At 40.1% G+C, this 25634-nt stretch overlaps 1 protein-coding gene across 1 annotated transcript in view; it reads left to right on the forward strand.

Annotated features, from left to right (window-relative positions):
* LOC120065854 (voltage-dependent calcium channel subunit alpha-2/delta-1-like) overlaps positions 1–25634 on the forward strand; it is a 117419-nt gene that overhangs the window by 57456 nt on the left and 34329 nt on the right. The window contains exons 8-18 of the mRNA XM_039016902.1: positions 11883–11952; positions 12126–12176; positions 12338–12437; positions 16676–16834; positions 17211–17315; positions 17871–17949; positions 18089–18138; positions 18418–18507; positions 18624–18698; positions 18840–18920; positions 21637–21711. Coding sequence (XP_038872830.1) covers positions 11883–11952; positions 12126–12176; positions 12338–12437; positions 16676–16834; positions 17211–17315; positions 17871–17949; positions 18089–18138; positions 18418–18507; positions 18624–18698; positions 18840–18920; positions 21637–21711 — 935 coding nt within the window. The remainder of the gene's footprint in view (positions 1–11882; positions 11953–12125; positions 12177–12337; positions 12438–16675; positions 16835–17210; positions 17316–17870; positions 17950–18088; positions 18139–18417; positions 18508–18623; positions 18699–18839; positions 18921–21636; positions 21712–25634) is intronic.

Raw genomic sequence — 25634 nt, forward strand, 5'->3', positions numbered from 1 at the left:
CCGGGAAACATATCTATCTATACACACCCAATACAGGATACATACTATCTCACTACTCATACACACCCAATACAGGATACATATAATCTATCACCACACACCCTCCCTCACACACCCCAATACAGGAACATATATACACACTCAATACATGATTACATATCTATCCCACACCCACACTCAATACAGGTTACATACTCTATCACACACAAGACATGATACAATTATCTATCACACCACTCAACAGAATACTAATCTACACACACCCAATACAGGATACATATATATCACCACACTCAATACAGGATTACATTATCTATCACACACCCAATACAGGATACATATATATCACTACAATCAATACAGGATGCATATCTATCACACACCATACAGGAATACTCTATCACACCACACCCAATACAGGATACATAATCTATCACACACACACCCAACTACAAGGGATACAAATCTATCTACACACAATACAGCCTCATAACACATCATCGCATCATCACACACTCAATACAGGATACATATCGATCAACACACCCAATACAGGATACATATCTATCACACACACCCAATACAGGATACATATCATCAACACACCAATACAGGATCATATCTATCACACACCCAATACAGGATGCATATCTACCTCACACACCCAATACAGGATGTACATATCTTATCCACACACACCCAATACAGGATACTATATCTATCACACACCAATACATGATACATTTATCAACCCAATACAGATACAATCTATCACACACCCAATACAGGATACATATCATTCTACACACCAATACAGATAATATCTACTCACACACACCCAATACAGGATACATATCTATCACACACCCATAATACAGGACACATATCTATCACACACCCAAATACAGGTATGCTATATCTCATCATCACACCCCAATACAGGATACATATCTAATCACACACCCAATACAGGATACATATCTTCACACACCCAATACAGGAACATATCTATCACACACACCAATACAGGATACTATATCTATCACACACCCAATACAGGAACAATATCTATCACACACCCCACAATACCAGGATACATATTATCACACACACCAATACGACATATCATATCTACTCACTCACACCCAATACAGGATACATATCTATCACACACCCAATACAGGATACATATCTATCACACACCCAATACAGGATACATATCTACACACACATACATACATATCTATCACACACTCAATACAGTGATACATCATCTATCACACCAATACAGGATACATATCTACTCACACACAATACAGGATACATATCTACTCATCACACACCCATACAGGATACATATCATATCACACACAATACAGGACTACATATCTATCACCACACTCAATACAGGATAACATATCTACTCACACACCCAATACAGGATACATATCTATCATCACACACCCATACAGGACTACATATCTATCACACACCCAATACAGGATACATATCTATCACACACCACCTCATCCAGGATACAATCTATCACACACTCAATACAGATGCATATCTATCACCACACACCCAATACAGGATACATATCTATCACACACACTCAATAAGGTACATATCTATCACCACACCCACATAACAGGATACATATCTACACACACACCCATAGGATCATATCTATCTACACACACCCAATACAGGATACATATCTATCACACACACTCAATTACATACTCACACACCAATACAGGATAACATCTATCTCACTCATCACACACCAATACAGGATCATATCTATCCACAACCACCAATACAGGATACATATCTATCACCACACACCCAATACAGGATGCATATCTATCACATCACACACCAATACAGGAATACTATATCTCATCACACACCCAATACAGGATACATATCTATCACACACACTCAATACAGGATACATATCTATCACACACACCCAATACAGGATACATATCTATCACACACACCCAATTACAGGATACATATCTATCACACAAATACATGATACATATCTATCACACTCACTCAATACAGGATACATATCTATCACACACCCAATACAGGATACATATCTATCACACTCACTCAATACAGGATACATATCTATCACACACAATACATGATACATATCTATCACACTCACTCAATACAGGATGCATATCTATCACACACACCCAATACAGGATACATATCTATCACACACAATACATGATACATATCTATCACACTCACACAATACATGATACATATCTATCACACTCACCCAATACATGATACATATCTATCACACACACCCCAATACAGATACATCTATCTATCACACACACCCAATACAGGATACAATATCTATTCACAACACCCAATACAGGATACATATCTATCACACCCATCAATACAGGATACATATCTATCACACACACCCAATACAGGATACATATCTATCACTCACACACCCAATACAGATACATATCTATCACACACCCAATACAGGATACTATATCTATCACACACCAATACAGGATAACATATCTATCACACACTCACAGCATACAGGATACATATCTATACACACCCAATACATGGCATACATATCTATCACACACAATACAGGATACATAATATCATCAACACCAATATACAGGCTACATATCATCACACACCAATACAGGACTACATATCATATCACACACTCATACAGGATACATATCTATCACACACCAATACAGGATACATATCTATACACACCACACACACCAATACAGGATACATATCTATCATCACACACCCAATACAGGATACATATCATCACACACCCAATACAGGATACTATCTATCACACACCACTCAATACAGGATAATATCTTCACACACCCCAATACAGATACATATCTATCACACACAATACATGATACATATCTATCACACACTCAATACAGGATACATATCTATCACACACCCAATACAGGATACATATATATCACACACTCAATACAGGATACATATCTATCACACACCCAATACAGGATACATATATATCACACACTCAATACAGGATGCATATCTATCACACACCCAATACAGGATACATATCTATCACACACACCCAATACAGGATACATATCTATCACACAATACATGATACAATCTCTCACACACCAATACAGGATACATATTATCACACACCCAATACAGGATACATACTAGATCACACAAACCCAACAGAAATATCTATCACACACTCAATACAGGATACATATCTATCACACACCCAATACAGGATGCATATCTATCACACACCCAATACAGGATACATATCTATCACACACACCCAATACAGGATACATATCTATCACACACCCAATACAGGATACATATCTATCACACACCCAATACAGGATGCATATCTATCACACACCCAATACAGGATACATATCCACACACACCCAAACAGGATACATATCTATCACACACCCAATACAGGAACATATCTATCACACACCCAATACAGGGATACATTATCATCACACACCAATACAGGATACAATCTATCCACACACCCAATACAGGATACATATCTATCACACACCCAATACAGGATACATATCTATCACACACCCAATACAGGATACATATCTATCACACACCCAATACAGGATACATATCTTATCACACACAAACAGGATAACATATCTATCACACACCATACAGGATACATATACTATCACACACTCAATACAGGATACATATCTATCACACACCAATACAGGATACATATCTATCACACACACCCAATACAGGATACAATATCTATTCACACACCCAATACAGGAACATATCTATCACACACACATCAATACAGGAACATATCTATCACACACACTCACATAAGGATCATATCTTATCCACACACACCCAATACAGGATACAATTTCTATCACACACACTCAATAAGGATACATATCTATCACACACCCACACAGGATACATATCATCACACACACCCAATACAGGATGCATATCTATCAACACACCCAATACAGGATCATATCTATCACACACACTTAATAGGATACATATCTATCACACACCAATACAGGAAAATATATCTATCACACACACCCAATACAGGATGATATATCTATCACACACACCCAATACAGGATACATATCTATCACACACCCAATACAGGATACCATCTACACATCTATCACACTCACACTCATCACACACCCAATACAGGATACATTATCTACACACTCACCCTCACTCAACACACCAATACAGGATACATATCATCTATACACTCACCTCACTCACACACCCAATACAGGATACATATCTATCTGTCACACTCACCCTCACTCACACACCCAATACAGGATACTATCTATCTATCACCACTCCACCCCTCCACTCACACAACCAATACAGGAGACATAATCTATCTATCACACTCACCCTCACTCACACACCCAATACAGGATACATACTACTATCACACTCACTCATCACACACCCACATACAGGATACATATCTATCTATCACACTCACCCTCACTCACACACCCAATACAGGATACAATCTATCTATCACCAGACAACTATCATCACATACCCTCACTCACACAACCAATACAGGATAATATCTATCTACACATCACCCACTCACACAACCCATATCAGGAACATATCCTATCACACACCCAATACAGGATACAGATATATCTATCACTCACCCTCACATCACACACCCAATACAGGATACATATTATCTACACACCACCCTCACTCACACACCCAATACAGGATACATATCTATCTATCACACTCACCCTCACTCACACCCCAATACAGGATACAATCTATCTATCACAATCACCTATCACACACAATACAGGATACATATCTATCTACACACCCAATACAGGATACATATCTATCAATCTATCACACTCACCCTCACTCACACACCCAATACAGGATACATATCTATCTATCACACCCAATACAGGATACATATCTATCTATCACACTCACCCTCACTCACACACCCAATACAGGATACATATCTATCTATCACACTCACCCTCACTCACACACCCAATACAGGATACATATCTATCTATCTATCACACTCACCCTCACTCACACACCCAATACAGGATACATATCTATCACACACACCCAATACAGGATACATATCTATCACACACTCAATACAGGATACATATCTATCTATCACACCCAATACAGGATACATATCTATCTATCACACTCACCCTCACTCACACACCCAATACAGGATACATATCTATCTATCACACTCACCCTCATCACACACCCAATACAGGATACAACTATCTATCACACTCACCTCATCACAACCCAATACAGGATACATATCTATCGATCACACTCACCCTCACCACACACCAATACAGGATAATATCTATCTATCAACTCACCCTACACACACCCAATACAGGATACATATCTATCTATCACACTCACCATCACTCACACACCCATACAGGATACATATCTATCATCACACACCCAATACAGGATACATATTATCACACTCAATACAGGAATATCTATCACACCACACAATACAGGTACAATCTATCACACACAATACAGATACATATCTATCACACACCATAACAGGATACATATCTATCACACACCAATACCGGATACATATATATACACACTCAATACAGGATACATATCTACACCACCAATACAGGAACAATATATCACACACTCAATACAGGATGCATATCTATCACACACCCAATACAGGATACATATTTATCACACACACCCAATACAGGATACATATCTATCACACACACCCAATACAGGATACATATCTATCACACACAATACATGATACATATCTATCACACACTCAATACAGGATACATATCTATCACACACTCAATACAGGATACATATCTATCACAACACCAATACAGGATACATATCTATCACCACACACCCAATACAGGAACATTCTATCACACACTCAATACAGGATACATATCTATCCAACACACCCAATACAGGATGCATATCTATCACACACCCAATACAGGATACATAATCTACTCACAAACACCAATACAGGATAAATATCTATCACACACCCAATACAGGATACAATCTATCACACACACCAATACAGGAATACATATCTATCCACACACCCAATACAGGATACATATCTATCACACACACCCAATACAGGACCACATATCTATCACACACCCAAACAGGACACATATCTATCACACACCAATACAGGACATACTATCACACACCCAATACAGGATCAATATCTATCACACACCCAATACAGGATACATATCTATCACACACCCAATACAGGATACAAATCATCACAACCCAATACAGACTACATCACACACCCATACAGGATACATATCTATCACAACACCCAATACAGGATACATATCTATCACACCACCCAATACAGGATACATATCTATCACACACCCAATACAGATACAATTATCACAAACAATACAGGATACACTATCTATCACACACACCAATACAGGATACATATCTATCACCACACCCAATACAGGATACATATCTATCAACACACAATACAGGAACATATCTATCACACACCAATACAGGATACATATCTATCACACACATCAATACAGGATACATATCTATCAAAACACTCAATATAGGATACATATCTATCACACACCCAATACAGGATACATATCTATCACACACACCCAATACAGGATGCATATCTATCACACACACCCAATACAGGATACATATCTATCACACACACTCAATATAGGATACATATCTATCACACACCCTAATACAAGGATATCTATCACACACACCCAATACAGGATACATATCTATCACAACACACCATACGGATACATATCTATCACACACCCAATACAGGATACATATCTATCACACACACCCAATACAGGATACATATCTATCACACACACCCAATACAGGATACATATCTATCACACACACCCAATACAGGATGCATATCTATCACACACACCCAATACAGGATACATATCTATCACACACCCAATACAGGATACATATCTATCACACACACTCAATACAGGATACATATCTATCACACACACCCAATACAGGATACATATCTATCACACACACCCAATACAGGATACATATCTATCACACACAATACATGATACATATCTATCACACTCACTCAATACAGGATACATATCTATCACACACCCAATACAGGATACATATCTATCACACTCACTCAATACAGGATACTAATTCTATCACACCAATACAGGATACATATCTATACACCACCTCATACAGGATCTATCTATCACACACCTAAAATCATCACACACCCAATACAGGATACATATCTATCACACACAATACATGATACATATCTATCACACTCACACAATACATGATACATATCTATCACACTCACCCAATACATGATACATATCTATCACACACACCCAATACATGATACATATCTATCACACACACCCAATACAGGATACATATCTATCACACACCCAATACAGGATACATATCTATCACCACAACCAATACAGGATACATATCTAACACACCACCCAATACAGGATACATTCTATCACACACACCAATACATGATAAATATCTATCACCACCCAATACAGGATCATATCTATCACACACAATACAGGATACATATCTATCACACACTCAATACAGGATACATATCTATCACACACCCAATACAGGATACATATCTATCACACACAATACAGGATACATATCTATCACACACCCAATACAGGATACATATCTATCACACACAATACAGGATACATATCTATCACACACTCAATACAGGATACATATCTATCACACACCCAATACAGGATACATATCTATCACACACACCCAATACAGGATACATATCTATCACACACCCAATACAGGATACATATCTATCACACACTCAATACAGGATACATATCTATCACACACCCAATACAGGATACATATCTATCACACACCCAATACAGATAAATATATCACACACCCAATACAGGATACATATCTATCACACACAATACAGGATACATATCTATCACACACTCAATACAGGATACATATCTATCACACACCCAATACAGGATACATATCTATCACACACAATACAGGATACATATCTATCACACACCCAATACAGGATACATATCTATCACACACCAATACAGGATACATATCTATCACACAACTCAATACAGGATACATATCTATCACACACACCCAATACAGGATACATATCTATCACACACACCCAATACAGGATACATATCTATCACACACCAATACAGGATACATATCTATCACACACTCAATACAGGATACATATCTATCACACACCAATACAGGATGCATATCTATCACACACACCCAATACAGGATACATATCTATCACACACACTCAATATAGGATACATATCTATCACACACCCAATACAGGATACATATCTATCACACACACCCAATACAGGATGCATATCTATCACACACAATACAGGACATATCTATCACACCAATAAGGATACATATCTATCACAACACCCAATACAGGATACATATCTATCAACACACACCCAATACAGGATACTATCTATCACACCACACCAATACAGGATACATATCTATCACACACACCCAATACAGGATGAATATCTATCACACACACCCAATACAGGATACATATCTATCACACACCCAATACAGGATACATATCTATCACACACACTCAATACAGGATACATATCTATCACACACTCAATACAGGATACATATCTATCACACACCCAATACAGGATACATATCTATCACACACTCAATACAGGATACATATCTATCACACACTCAATACAGGATACATATCTATCACACACACCCAATACAGGATACATATCTATCACACACCCAATACAGGATGCATATCTATCACACACACCCAATACAGGATGCATATCTATCACACACCAATACAGGATACATATCTATCACACACACCAATACAGGATGCATATCTATCACACACCCAATACAGGATACATACTATCACAAACCAATACAGGATGCATATCTATCACACACCCAATACAGGATATATCTATCACACACACCCAATACAGGATACATATCTATCACACACCCAATACAGGATACATATCTATCACAACACACAATACAGGATGCTATCTATCACACACCCAATACATGATACATATCTATCACACACACAATACAGGATGCATACTATCACATCATCATACATCACTATCCACCAATACATGATACATATCTCTCTATCACACTCACACCTAATACAGGATGCATATATATCTATCACACCCAACACAGGATACATATCTATCTATCACACCCAATACAGGATACATATTTTTCAAACACCCAATACAGGATGCATATCTATCACACACTCAATACATGATACATATCTATCACACACACCCAATACAGGATGCATATCTATCACACACTCAATACATGATACCTATCTATCTATCACACCCAATACATGATACATATCTCTCTATCACACTCACACCTAATACAGGATGCATATATATCTATCACACCCAACACAGGATACATATCTATCTATCACACCCAATACAGGATTACATATCTATCTATCACACCCAATACAGGAAACATATCTATCTATTACACCAAATACATGATACATATCTATCTATCACACCCAACACAGGATACATATCTATCTATCACACCCAACACAGGATACATATCTATCTATCACACCCAATACAGGATACATATCTATCTATCACACTCACACCCAATACAGGATACATATCTATCTATCACACCCAATACAGGATACATATATATCTATCACACCCAATACAGGATACATATATATCTATTACACCCAATACAGGATACATATCTATCACACTCACACCCAATACAGGATACATATCTATCTATCACACCCAATACAGGATACATATCTATCTCACACCCAATACAGGATACATATCTATCTATCACACTCACACTCACTCACACACCCAATACAGGATACATATCTATCTATCACACACACCCAATACAGGATACATATATATCTTTCACACCCAATACAGGATACATATGAGACTGAATAAAATGACGATTAATGTGACTGCTATGGATGTAAAATATTACTAAATCTTTAAGAGTTTATTCGGAAGATAACAGCTCTATAAATATTATTTTGTGGTGTCCCTCTCTAGTTAATTACATTTACATGTTAGTTCAATCAGGTAATATTAATTACGGAGAAATTATTTTATAGAATAGCATGTCATAGCAATTAATCTGGCATAGCCAAAGACACGACAATACATATCTATCTATCACACCCAATACAGGATACATATCTATCTATTACACCCAATACAGGATACATATATATCACACTCACACCCAATCCAGTATGGTATAAAGGATTTTGGAGACAGGCGCAGGAATACACAATAGGGATTTTTAATACACCCAAAACAAACATGTATACAAAAACACTGGGCTGTACACAAACAAAAGAGCGAGGGTAAACCTAGTTGAACGACATGGGACGATACCCGTAATACACAATATATATATAGCACACAGCATAACAGCTGCACCAACGCATAGGTACTCACACCACTAACGGACATGGGAACAATAACCGGCAAAGACAGAGGGAACAGAGGGCACATATATAACATACTAATCAGGAGAAATGGGGAACTGTGGGGGGGTGATATTGGAGGGCTGGTGGCCTGGCGGTTGGGAGCTTGGGCTGGTGGCTGATGTATCGCTGGTTCGGGTCCCCGTTTTTGACCTTGTGGGAGATCTGTCGACGTGCCCTTGAGCAGAGCGTTGACCCTGGTTGCTTCTGTGTGTTGCTCTGGATGGGAGTCTGTTAAATAACTAATGTGATGTAGTTGTTGAGCGGCTTCACTGCAAGTATATTGTATGTTTTAAATATTCAATTAAAAAAATTACTGTATCCTAGTTTCTAGTAGTTTGTTTATACTGTAAGCATATAACGATTCTTCCATGGTTTCTATATTTAATATACTTAAAGCATTAACCTAGATAGGAGCTAGACCATATGCATTCAAAAGGAAGTCTGTGATAGTGGTTGTTTCTGAACTCTACTTCATACTGGTGAAGTGGGTGTATCATATAGGCAGGTGGGTGTATCATATAGGCAGGTGGGTGTATCATATAGGCAGGTGGGTGTATCATATAGGCAGGTGGGTGTATCATATAGGCAGGTGGGTGTATCATATAGGCAGGTGGGTGTATCATATAGGCAGGTGGGTGTATCATATAGGCAGTTGGGTGTATCATATAGGCAGGTGGGTGTATCATATAGGCAGGTGGGTGTATCATATAGGCAGGTGGGTGTATCATATAGGCGTGATGAAACAACAACCTTTCTTAGACTTAATTGAAGAGTCACATTGTCACAAATGCATATATTTCATACTATTGTAATTTACTCCTATCAAAAGTAAAACATACTTTAATGTTTGGATGGTTAACTGAAGATGAGGATAATATTCAGCAACTATTTGTTCCATGGTTTCAGTTTTAAATAGGGTATTTAAGGGTATATCAGTTTGGATAGTAAACTGTGTATTGTAGGGATTCTAACCAGTTTCACAGTACAGTATTGTTGTTAACCCAGACTCTGTGTCCTCTCCAGCCTCTCCATGGATGGATGCTCGGAAGACCCCCAGTAAGATCGACCTGTACGACGTACGCAGGAGACCCTGGTGAGGAACCTCTTTTCTCTCTCTCTCACACGCATTCATGCACACCAGAAACCAGATTCTCTATTCACAATACATGTGTATAAGAGTTCATAACCATTGTATGCACTGTGTTTATAACCTATGTGTGTACTGTGAGTATGTGTATAACCTCTGTGTGTATGTGCTGTGTGAAGGTACATTCAGGGAGCTGCCTCACCCAAGGACATGCTGATCCTAGTGGACGCGTGAGTCACAACACACACTTCACTATTACACTAACTCACAGTAACACTATACCCTACTATCTAAACATAGTACAGTATACCAGAGTACTGTACCGCCCTGTTGTCTGGCTGACCGTAAGTCTTATTCTGTGGTTTGAATGAAACTGTCCATGTCTCAATAGGAGTGGCAGTGTGTCTGGTCTGACTCTGAAGCTGATCAGGACCTCTGTTGGTGAGATGCTGGAGACTCTGTCTGATGATGACTATGTCAACGTGGTCTATGTAAGTATATATACATTCATTCATTAATAGAGAGAGAGAGAGAGAGAGAGATGGGAGTGGTTGAGAAGTAATGAAATATAGATTTCTCCATTGTCGGCCTCTCTCTTTAAAACAGGCCAGTAATGAAATGCCCTCTGCTCAATTTGGGGAGTGGGATCACAACTACCCAGTACTCCCAGGACCACTCAGTACACCAGCCCAAGAGTGCTACTCAGAGAACCATGTGAAATACTTATCCATCACTCTCTTTCCTCTCTCTCTTTATCTCTCAAAGATGAACTTCGATTACAATCAACTAGAATCAACTAGAGAACAATAGAACCCTGGTTGAACCCAATGGTTGACAACACCACTAATACGTTACTGCACCATGTCTACAGTAAGGCATTCTACAGTTGTGTTTACATACACACTGAGAAACCAGTTGTGGTCTCCAACACTGTGGTGATGTAAGGCTGGAGTATTGTTGATTTGGATCCCCATTAGCTTTTTCAGAAGCATCAGCTATTCCACAAAAAAGTCCACAAAAAACACACAACATGACAAGTAACAAAGCACTGATAGACAAGAACAGTCACACTCATTTGTTATACAAAGATTTACAAACAATACAACAACAAAAATAATGTGTGTGTTACAGTGTGTCTGTGTGGGTCCCCTCACAGTCCCGCCGTTCAATGATGTGTTTTCATTATCTGTTATTGGATTAGCTTAAATCAACTGGTACAGATGGTGTCCTCCTAGTACCACATCATGAGCGCGTGCTCGTACACACACCTCGCACACACACACACACACACACACACACACACACACACACACACACACACACACACACACACACACACACACACACACACACACACACACACACACACACACACACACCATCCTCCTGTCCTCTGTCCTGTGGGTATTATAACCTGACACTAATTCATTCATCTCTAATATTACCAATGAATCCTTGTTCATTAACAGCAGCCTAGGGACTAAACTGACATTTGGACACACACACACCCCTAACGTTATTGGGTTGTCAGACTAATACAGATATCTTTGTCTTAGTGTGTGTGTTCAGCTCTTTTCTCTTGCCAGTTCAGTGTTGTTAGCTAGCCAGTTGCAGATAGGCAGTCCTGTGGCCTAAGTGAACAGGGAGGCTGTACTGGGATTAGGGACTAGAGATTAGCTCTCTGCTCAGTGTAATCTGTAATCCAACCACAACCCATCTCTCTTTCTCACACACACACACACACACACACACACACACACACACACACACACACACACACACACACACACACACACACACACACACACACTCACACACACACACACACACACACACACACACACACACACACACACACACACACACACACACACACACACACACACTCACTCACTGGGACTCAGCTAATAAGATCACAAGGGGAACAAGGGAATTACATACAAAAACACTGAAACACATTCATAATGGACATACAATATTATACAGTGTATATATTCTGTATACTGAACAAAAATATAAACGCAACATGTAAAGTGTTGTCCATTGTTTCATGAGCTGAAATAAAAGATCCCAGAAATGTTCCATACGCACAAAAATCCTATTTCTCTCAAATGTTGTGCAAAAATGTATTACATCCCTGTTAGTGAGCATTTCTCCTTTGCCAAGATAATCCATCCACCTGACACGTGTGGCATATCAAGAAGCTGATTAAACAGCATGATCATTACACAGGTGCACCTTGTGCTAGGGACAATAAAAGGCCACTTTCAAATGTGCAGTTTTGTCACACAACACAATGCCACAGATGTCTCAAGTTTTGAAGGACGTGCAATAGGCATGCTGACTGCATGGATGTCCAGCAGAGATGTTGCCAGAGGATTGAATGTTCACTTCTCAACCATAAGCCGGCTCCAATGTCGTTTTAGAGAATTTGGCAGTACGTCCAACTGGCCTCACAACCGCAGACCACGTGTAACCATGCCAGCCCAGGACCTCCACATCCGGCTTCTTCACCTGCGGGATCGTCAAAGACCAGCCACCCAGACAGCTGATGAAACTATGGGTTTGCACAACCAAAGAACTTCTGCACAAACTGTCAGAACCCTTCTAAGGGAAGCTCATATGCGTGCTTGTCGTCCTCACCAGAGTTTTGACCTGACTGCAGTTCGGCGTCATCACCGACTTTAATGGGCAAATGCTCACCTTCCATGGCCACTGGCACTGTGGAGAAGTATGCTCTTCACGTATGAATCCCTGTTTCAACTGTATCAGGCAGATGGCAGACAGCGTGTATGGCGTCGTGTGGGCGAGGGGTTTTCTGATGTCAATGTGAACAGAGTGCCCCACGGTGGTGGTGGGGTTATGGTATGGGCAGACATAAGCTACGGACAACGAACACAATTACATTTTAACGATGGCATTTTGAATGCACATCACCTCATGTTTCAGCATGATAATGCCTGGCCCCATGTTGCAAGATACTGACTGATTTTCTGACCCACGCCCGTACTTTTTTTAAAGTATCTGTGACCAACATATGCATATCATGTGAAATCCATAGATTAGGGTCTAATGAAGTAATTACATTGACTGATTTCCTTATATGAACTTATATAAAAAATATTGTTTCATGTTGTGTTTATATTTTTGGTCTGTGTAAATATAGGAAAGGGGGTGGAGATGTGGGGGGAGAGTCTGGTTGAGAGATTGCCAAGAGTGTGCAAAGCTGTCAAGGCAAATGGTGGCTACTTTGAAGAATCTCAAATATAAAATATATTTTGTTAGATTTGTTTAACACTTTTTTGGTTACTACATGATTCCATATGTGTTATTTCATAGTTTTGATGTCTTCACTATTATTTTACAATGTAGAAAATAGTAAAAATAAAGAAAAACCCTTAAATGAGTAGGTGTCCAAACCTTTGACTGGTACTGTATATGTACATTTTTGTCATTTAGCAGACGCTCTCTTGGAGTGCCAGATGGGCGTGTTTGCACTTTTGGGACTATTCCATTGGTTCCATTCTGCCACACAATCTCAATTGAGCGCAGCTAAAGTCTCGGATAAACTACCCATGGAAATGTTCACATTTACATGAATACTTAGCATGCCCACTAAATTGTCTCATGCACTGGATAAGGCTATGAAGTATCTCCTAGCATGAATTAATTAGACATATATGGAGGAGAAATACTTTCTCATTTACACACCTCCTCTCTCTCATCCTCTCCCTTCCTCCTTTCTTCCTCTTACTTCCTCTTTCTCTTCCTCCCACCCTTCTTCTCACCCTCCTCTCCTCTCCTTTTAATAGATTAGGTGATTAAAGAGCACATTGTGTGTGTGTGTGTGTGTGTGTGTGTGTGTGTGTGTGTGTGTGTGTGTGTGTGTGTGTGTGTGTGTGTGTGTGTGTGTGTCCATGCTGTCTCCTAAACTCAGTCTTCATGTCAGGCAAGCGAAGCCTTGAAATTGCCTTCCAGTCTAAGTGGTGTCTTTGTCACTCAGTTAGAAACATCAAAGTTGTCACACGAATGCAGATACATGCGCGCACACACACACACACACAAACACACATGCATGCACATACCCAGTCAGATTATGCTAGTCTCCATGGATGCATGTATCTGCTGTCCCCATTCGCTGATTAACAGGCACATTGATTGGTTCAGATCGATAGGTTGCAGCATTGTTTAGAAAGACAATACAGCCACAGCCAAGTACCATGGCTATTCTCTCTGCATAATATTATTACTGGAATCAAAACAGTGATAGTGTTTTGGTGTGTGTCAGTAAGTATGTCTTATATCTGTAGCCTCCCCCATTCGAACAGGTACAATACCTCTACTCAGGTCTCAGAGCACTCAATCTGGAGCATCTGTTGATTTGGCTGCCAAGGTGTGTGTGTGTGTGTGTGTGTGTGTGTGTGTGTGTGTGTGTGTGTGTGTGTGTGTGTGTGTGTGTGTGTGTGTGTGTGTGTGTGTGTGTGTGTGTGTGTGTGTGTGTGTGTGTGTGTGTGTGTGTGTGTGTGTGTGTGTGTTATTTCCACTCTAATGAGAGTGTGCTAGTAGAGGGAGTCTTGTTTCCATGGTACCAGATCATGAAGTGGAGAGGATGCAGAGTAATTCGCAACACTTGATGAATGTGTCTGTTTACCACTGCATGATAGTAGTCATGGCCAGGTGTGTGTGTGTGTGTGTAAATGTCTAACCTCTATATGTCTCCCTCTACCAGTTCAACACCAGGGTGAATAACACAGCGTGTTTTGAGCACCTGGTCCAGGCCAACGTGAGGAATAAGAAGATCCTGAAGGATGCTGTTCAGAACATCTCTGCTAAAGGCATCACCAACTACACCAAGGGATTTGAGTTTGCCTTCGAACAGCTCTATGCAGTAAGAGCCCCTATGCTCTGTTTAGAAGTATAACACAGTTGTTACACGTATGTATAATGACAACCCTTGCTCCAGCAGATTTACATTGAAGTTTCAGGAACATACTTTATGTAAAATGTACAAAGTGTCACCTGTGAGCTCTGCTCTTTCTCTTATGGTAGATTATGATGAGACACTGCCCTCTGCTGGTTATAGCGGGTATATCTCTACTTTCTAGCCCAGTGAGCAACAAGCTCCTGGGTGTGTAGGATTTTACTCCAGTCTTTTACTACCCTGATTTTAGTCATCAGCTACTCAGTAGTACCTTCCTAAGCACAATCAGGTGTGTTAGGATTGGCAACCCATGTTCTCTATATGGCGTGGTTTCTCTGTGCAGACTAACATCACTAGAGCCAACTGTAACAAGATCATCATGCTGTTCACTGATGGAGGAGAGGAGAGAGCGTCGGCCATACTGCAGAAATACAACGCTGACAAGAAGGTACAGTTTCAACACACACTACAATGTATAATCCACCTAGTCGGCGACCCATAGTAGTAAATATGGAAAGCAGGTCTGAATGATGAAGGGAAACAGAGTGATGGCTTGGTTGGATGTTGAGGAAGTATTATGTGTGCTGATCCTATGGTTTATACAGGTGGAGGCCAGATAATCACTACACTAACCCACACACACACACACACACACACACACACACACAGACAGATCAGTCTCCGTTACTGTCAGTCATCCTCTCTAGCAGATATGAAGTGTGTGATGATAACTCTGCCAAAGCTGCTCTTTCTGCTCAGCACATGAAAGGAGACTGTGAGGATGGGAGGTAGAGAGAACATGGTAACACCATCCTCAGCCCTTCACAAACCAATCCCTGTGTACACTGTAACAGTAGTCCTTCCCAATAGTTAGAGTTGATATTCTATGGCCCATAATAACCTCTCAGACACAGTACCTAAATATAGTTTTTAACTTCAATCACACACCTTCCAGTTCAATGTGGATGTGTCTTTAACAGATACACACGGCTCTGTGTTCTAGGTGCGTATCTTCACCTTCTCAGTGGGTCAACACAACTATGATAAAGGTCCAGTCCAGTGGATGGCCTGTGCTAATAAAGGTAGATACCATGTTGTTGTTGTTTGTTTGTGCTAAACATTAAGCACTGGTAGTTCTGTGTATCGCTTGAGTTTCCATGTTGGGTCTGCTTATGTAGATAGCTAATGTTCTGATCTTAGTCCATTGTCTGTTTCTCCCAGGATACTTCTATGAGATTCCCTCTATTGGAGCCATACGCATCAACACTCAGGTGATAATAAGCATTCTGCATGAACTTGTGTTTTTGTGTGTGTTTAATTTATTTCCGATGTGTATGTGGTTGACTTTGTCTTAAACGTGTGTATCTGGCGGCAGGTAGCATAGCGATTAAGAGTGTTGGGCCAGTAACCGAAAGCTGACTAGGTGAAAAATCTGTCGATGTGCCCTTGAGCAAGGCATTTAACCCAATTTGCTCCTGTATGTCGCTCTGGATAAGAGCTTGTGCTAAATGACTAAATTGTATTCAAAGGAGTGTATTTGTGTGTTGAAGGAGTACCTGGATGTCCTGGGCAGACCCATGGTTCTAGCTGACCAGCTGGCCAAGCAGGTCCAGTGGACTAATGTCTACCTTGACGCTCTGGTATCACATCACTTCTATCCCACAATGCACCTCACCAAAATCTACCTCCACGCTGGAGGTTTCTGAAACCCAATAACGATGACTTACATTTAGCTTTCTTTGTCTGTGTGTGTTAGGAGCTAGGTCTGGTCATCACAGGAACCCTACCTGTCTTCAACAAGACCAAGTATAAAGATGAATCGGGTTTAGAGGTAATCCACACACGCAAGCAGGCACACACACCAATTCTTTCTTAAAATAATCCCATCCCAGCATTAGCCTCTAAGTCAACACAACTCTTACTATTCAATTGTAAATGAACATGTTGAACTCCCTGCATCTTTCCCTCTCAGATTCAGAACCAGTTGATCCTCGGGGTGATGGGGATTGACGTGTCACTAGATGACATCAAGAAGCTCACACCGCGCTACACTGTGAGTGACACACACACTAACACACCAGAACACTCATTATTCTCCTACTTCAGTCTCAATGTTAAGGCCTTTTCTCACCAATTTTTGATCTTTTCGTCCAAATGCCGAAAAAATACAGATTCGGTTTTAGACACACTAAAACCATTCACAACAAGTCTGATTCGCTTTTCCCTCCAGACAGGCTTGGCCTATTTTAGGAAACTTTCTGAATGGACATAGAGAATTAGCGAACTTATACGCACACACACACACACATCTAAAAGGACCCATCAATCAAAGCCACCTGAAGCATATCTCACTCAGACACATAAGCAAATCACATTTCTTCTTTCCCAAAAAACGTATTAAAAAACTTGCCTTAGCTTCAAATCCTTTCTGTAGGATATCAAAAACTGGCCTCCACTGTAGGATAATGCAAAATCAATGTAGCTTATTTTATAAATTGACAAGGAACGTTTTAAGGGGGAGATATAGGCAGCTGTGATATAGGCTATATGAAGATGAAATTGACAGCCATTAGAAAATAGAAGCACGTAACCTGTCTATAGCCTAATGATCAGCCATTGATGCATTTTAATGAAGCAGTGGGAGGTTATGTATTTTAATTTGAGTGCTTTATCTCAATAGGCGGAGAGTTTTTTGTCTCTTTCTTTTAGGGTTGCCTATAGCACAGGTGGCCGCCTAGATTCACTTTAGCTGGCCTATAATATATAGCTATATTAACTTCTAACTTGCACAACTCTCTGTTTACGTCACTGTTCCCTTCTTGAGCAATTCACGCATCTCTGCTGGCAACTCCACTGGCTTATCTCTTCCCCCTCATAGCTCTTAAACGAGCAGCAATATAGTTTGAAACTTATTTTGAGCATTTAAAAAAACAACAACGAATAAGCCTAGGCCTATTAGAGGAGAGAAGCATAGATCGATCCTCTTCGTTGCTGAATGGCTATAAAATAGGCTACATCAGCGTTTCCCAAACTAGGACTCACCTGATTTGAAAAAGGGGTTTTGAGAGAAACGTTGAAATAATAGAGCCGGGGTTACATCGGTAACCTCCGGTAGCCCCTAGATGGAGTTGTAATAAACGGAACGGTTTCTGTTTTCTACCTACAAATGTGTCTCTTTCTATTGAACCGTTTAAGCTACAAAATATTATGACCCCATCGCTGAAAGATAAGACTCTGAGACACGTATGGTTTCTGTTTCCTTCTACAAGCTGCGCAGGACTCGTTAGAACATAGTGGACGAGACCAGGCACAAAATCAGACTGGATGAAAAAGAACATCATCACTAGCTAGGGTCCCATCCAACTGGTGACCAATTTTCATACGAATATTCTAAAATCTGGATAAGGAATGCCATATCCCACCAGTGGTGTTTCCACCAAATGGACTTGTTGCAGATAGAAACCAGTGTGTGCTGATGTAGTGCACATGCACACAACATGTACTTTTTCACATATGTTTTCATGCACCAAATAAAAATAAATAAAAAAAGTTCAATGTGTTTCCATCGCATTTTCAGCTCTACTGAGCATCAAGATCACTGTGCACTTTCACCACCCTGTGAAGTTCATCGTTACATATTTTATCTGTAGCCGAATAAACTGCATGGTTTCCAGAGTCGTGGTGGGAGGACCACACACCATCATCGCGTGCCTCCAAGTTTACTTCCATATGATGGTTACATTTATATTTGCGCATAAAGGTGTTTCCACCACCATTTCTGGCATAATTAATTATACTGACAAAAAAAGATCTCACGATGTCGAACGAAAAAATTATCTGTCGGCATTTATAAAAGTGTACCTAAACTTCCTGTTTCCATTACAAGTATTGTGATATGTGTTGTATTTGGTCGCATAAAACTGTGGATGGAAATGTGGTTAATGATGATGTTCTTTTCTACACAGAAGATCATATAAAAGTCTGATGACCTTCTGAACTTTCTAATACCTTTCTTATGCAGTTTAGTCACTTTAAACCATACTTCCTTCAGATTGTAGTGTCAAAAGTACTGTACTGTCGGACTGATTTGTAATAGACTTTCATAGCCTCAATTTAAAAAAGTAAACATTGGCTGTTGATTATATCCGTTTTGGGGTTGCGAAAACATTTTCATATCAAAATGTGATCGTGGGCCAAAAAAGTTTGGGAACCCCTGCGATACATCATTGGCACTGAACATGGGATATTTCAATGGCGAGAGCGACGTGTATAGCTCTGGTGTGATGTAATGACATTGATTAAATGAATATGGTGCTGCACTGATGCGTTGCAAACGAGAGAAAAAAACAGGCAGAGAGCAATTGATTAATTAATTAATTCACACTATGAATCCACAGACCTGTCAGAGGCAGTTTCCCAGATAACAATTTATATTGGTCTACAGCTTATTTTTGCATGCAAGAAGACGCACAAATGTAACCTGTTCCGAATAAATAATTTACGGAATGTGGCGTTATTTCACAATTGGTGTCAACGGCTTCATAAACAAGACGTGCTCGTATAATTTTATTTTTGTCCAAATTATTCGCCTGAAAATAACAGACTTACTCTGACAGCCCTGCCCTCTATCATATGAACTCAATCATGTTTATGATCGATACTCTAATAACCCAGAACAGGGATGTAGTGAGTACACATCCATGTTCCCTGTAGTATACAAAATATGTTCAACTGTCTCCTCCAACCCTCTCTGTTCCTCCACTCCTCAGATTGGACCTAATGGATATTATTTTGCCATCGACCCCAATGGATATGTACTGCTACACCCCAACCTCCAACCTAAGGTATGTACTATCCCTACCTCTTCTATTCTGTTACCACATGTCTTACAATCCCAACTCATTCGGAGGTGCTACTATGCTTGCTATTCATGTTCATATGAACCCACACATGATCGTAGCAGTATGTCTAACCACAGGCCACCATAATGCTCCTGAGCCACCTTTAGAGAAACACAACCCACTGCTCCTCCCTACAGTACCTCTTCTATTCCTCCCCTCTTTCCTCTCCTCCTCTACTGACCTCCTCCTCAACACCCCAGGACTTGACAGGCTGCAGAGAGCCATGTGTTGCCCAGGCCCGCAGGCTGTCTGTTGGGGCTTGTTGTGTTCAACAAGGCCTGGGACACATGTTAACATCTCATCCAACCACATCCTTAAAACACTAATCAACATGGACACACACTCATGGATCCAATCTATTCATACACACACATGCACTGGCACTTAACCCTAAGCAATGCACAGCATACACAGGTTGTTCATGTGTGTGTGTAAAGGCGTGCAGCCTCTTTCAAAGGGTACTGTTTCAAAGTGACTGGAGGTCTTGTATAGCGTTGTATAGGTTTCCTAAGGAGGAACCATGTGTGTGAGTGTGTCAGTCAGGGTTTGAAACAGTCTTCACGTCTGTTACAGAGAGGGGATGAGAGATGAATGCCATCAGAAGGTCTTGTTCTGACTAATGGGATTTTAACCATGCTGAAATATGCTACAGACACAACACTTTGTTGAAGGTTGCAACGGTTATGGTTTGAGTCCCGCCTGGCCACATACTGTATGTGTTAACGTGTATTCTATTTAGATAATAGTGCCTGGCCAATAAATTAATATTATCAAATGGAGATGTTGTCTCCTACTGAAATGCTCCCTGCATCTCTCTCATTATGTATCTGTTAGAAAAGGATCCGTAACCGCAAGACAAGACTCAATAAGCCGTATGCCATCACGCTCCATGAGGTGAGAGAGAGTAGGATAGATAGATAGTAGATGTGCTATAGTAGAACATATTATAGATGTAGACTAGTAACCCTTAGGGCTGGTCTTTAACTGTTAGATCGTTGAGTACAGTGTGTGTGTCCAGTAAACTCTGCTAAAGTGATGGTACACTAAAATAGGACTCCTTGGATCAACCTAAGAAAATTACTTGACTGGTTACAAGTAAATTAGTTATGTTTTCTCAGTTAAAAAATACTGCATTTGTTGAAACCAATTATATGATTCAATGTCAACTGTTTTATTTGATTTTTATCAATCCTATATTTTAAGTTGCAACCTATTTCTTTCAGCACTCAACTTACTTTCCCCCTTTTGGTTGAACCTAATTAATAACAAATACAAACAAATATTTCATGTAAATACATCCCATGTTTTCATCTTGTTCCAAGTTCACTTTTTAATATGGAATTACCTATGGGTTACACGCAATTCAATTCATTATTTATATATCAAGAAATTGTGTTGGTTCAATAACATGAAATTATGTTTCTGAACATATTCTTTACACAAGACTTTCATATTAAGTAGCAACAATATCGTAACCAAGCATTGGATACCTTAACCTATAACACTTGTCAGGCTCTTCAGTATCGCATGCACTTATGCAAGTATCATTACAGACACTGGCACGTTTAAGTTTGAATAAGAAATACAACCGACCACATTTACTGTAATGACGTTCACTTTCACAGGTTGGCAAAAATAACAACCTGAAAGCCACAGCCCAATAAGCCACGCCTCCAACTCTTCTGATAGGCTGCCACCACTACATTGCCCCCCCCCCCCCCCCCCCCAACTGCTATTTGATTTCAGATCAATTGAATAGAAAAGGTTGAACGAACCAAAGCGTAATTTTCAATCATTCCAATCAGTGTTAAATAAGTTTTATGTACATTCTTTATTTGAATATTTATAAAATTCACATTGTTATGTCTGGTAACACATTTGTATTTCCTTGAATCCAACCCCATTACATGCACTAAATGGATGTGGGTGGAGCAATGTCTACTTAAGGGTGCAAATTACAAGCACTCACAAAAGCTCTGACGAAGGCCTTGAGGCCGATACGTAAAGCTTAATAATAAATAGTGATACTAGCCAGAGCAGTGTGCAGGTTTCTCTTTTCCTTCATCAATTCTATTGTTACAATGCGCCTGCAACGAAGATGGCTCAGATGTGAGAGAGCCTCTTGATTTTTGAATCATTCCAATCAGTAAACACACTTCAGATGAACAGTAGCGTGGTCAGTGTTTTCCTGCTGCTGTTGTAGTCTTAGAGCAGCCATACTCAGTGGTGGAATAGAAGGTAATAGTGACTAGTTGTTATTAGTCAAGTAGACGGTCACATAATTCGCTAAATGTTTCACACTGTTTATTTGACTCTTTCACATGTTCTGTTAAACTGTTTCTTTCCTCTAAGCCATCTGTCATGTTGTCATTATGTTGTGTCATTGTCTAGAAGTTTGGGTGTATGCACCTGTGTGTGAGAGAGGGAGATGGAGAGAAGGGTAGGTCCTAGAGGGAGGGAGGGAGAAGGATAGGTCCTAGAGGGAGGGAGGGAGGGAGGGAGAAGGGTAGGTCCTAGAGGGAGGGAGGGAGGGAGGGAGGGAGGGAGGGAGGGAGGGAGGGAGGGAGGGAGGGAGGGAGGGAGAAGGGTAGGTCCTAGAGGGAGGGAGGGAGAAGGGTAGGTCCTAGAGGGAGAGAGGGAGAAGGGTAGGTCCTAGAGGGAGAGAGGGAGAAGGGTAGGTCCTAGAGGGAGAGAGGGAGAAGGGTAGGTCCTAGAGGGACAGAGGGAGAGAGAAAGACTGAACTAACACATGATGACATGACCAGGTTACAGCAGGTCCCTTCCTAGTACTGCTACTGGTTTGTCTTTCTCACTGGGACTTGATGGATCAATTCATAAAACTGTATGAATCCTTCTGTGCACTATTGTCATGAATTCCTATTTATACTCAAATCATACACTTGCTTTGTAAATCATGTCCATAATCCCTCTGGTACATCACTGTAAAGCATTCCAGTGAAAGGGCATGGTCAATCTTACTGTGTATGATCTGTTTGCGTGTGCATGTGTGATCAGAGAAACAGAGGGAGGTGTGAATATGGAGGGTGACCTTGGACTCTTTGAACACATTCTCTCTTTTCTCTCTTGCTCTTGTGTTTCGGTCTGCGTGTTATTTGTGGTTGAATAGAAAACCCATTTCATATTCATCACACAAATCCCTCGCTACGTTTGGAGTTGATTCTGATCTCTCTCCCCCACCCACTCACTTTGCCACTCTTTCTTTCTTTCATTCATTCTTTCTTTCTCTGTATATTATAGTTTCATCCTCTCTCCTTCATTTGACTGTTTATTTAATGTGCTTATATTTTCTGTATCATCTTATGGCCTCTAACTATTTATTTGATTTGATTTTTTTCATGCTGAGATCCTCTTCATCATCCTCCACTGTTCCGTCTTTCTTTTCTCTCTTCATCCAATGTAAGTTTCATTTAATCATCATCATCACAGTGTGTTTATGTAGCTTTTTCAGAAACTAAATCCATATGAACCTTCTAAAATGTGTATACAGTCTAAAGGTAGAGCAGCGTTGCTAGGAGACAGAGTATCAGGTTCCATCCATTTACTGGTGCTTTAACAGAGTAGTTCTGGATTACTGCTGCTACTTTATAACATTAGAAAGTCCCTGATATGCACTGAGGGTTTAACTACTGACATTAACACAGTCTACAGTTAGTCTGTATCAAACACACACACACACACACACACACACACACACACACACACACACACACACACACACACACACACACACACACACACACACACACACACACACACACACACACACACACACACACACACACACACAAGCAGGCACCCACGCTACACACACACGGACTCAACCATCACGCATGCATGCAACACAC

This window comes from Salvelinus namaycush, chromosome 21, assembly GCF_016432855.1.
Source record: "Salvelinus namaycush isolate Seneca chromosome 21, SaNama_1.0, whole genome shotgun sequence".
Lineage (NCBI taxonomy): Eukaryota > Metazoa > Chordata > Actinopteri > Salmoniformes > Salmonidae > Salvelinus > Salvelinus namaycush.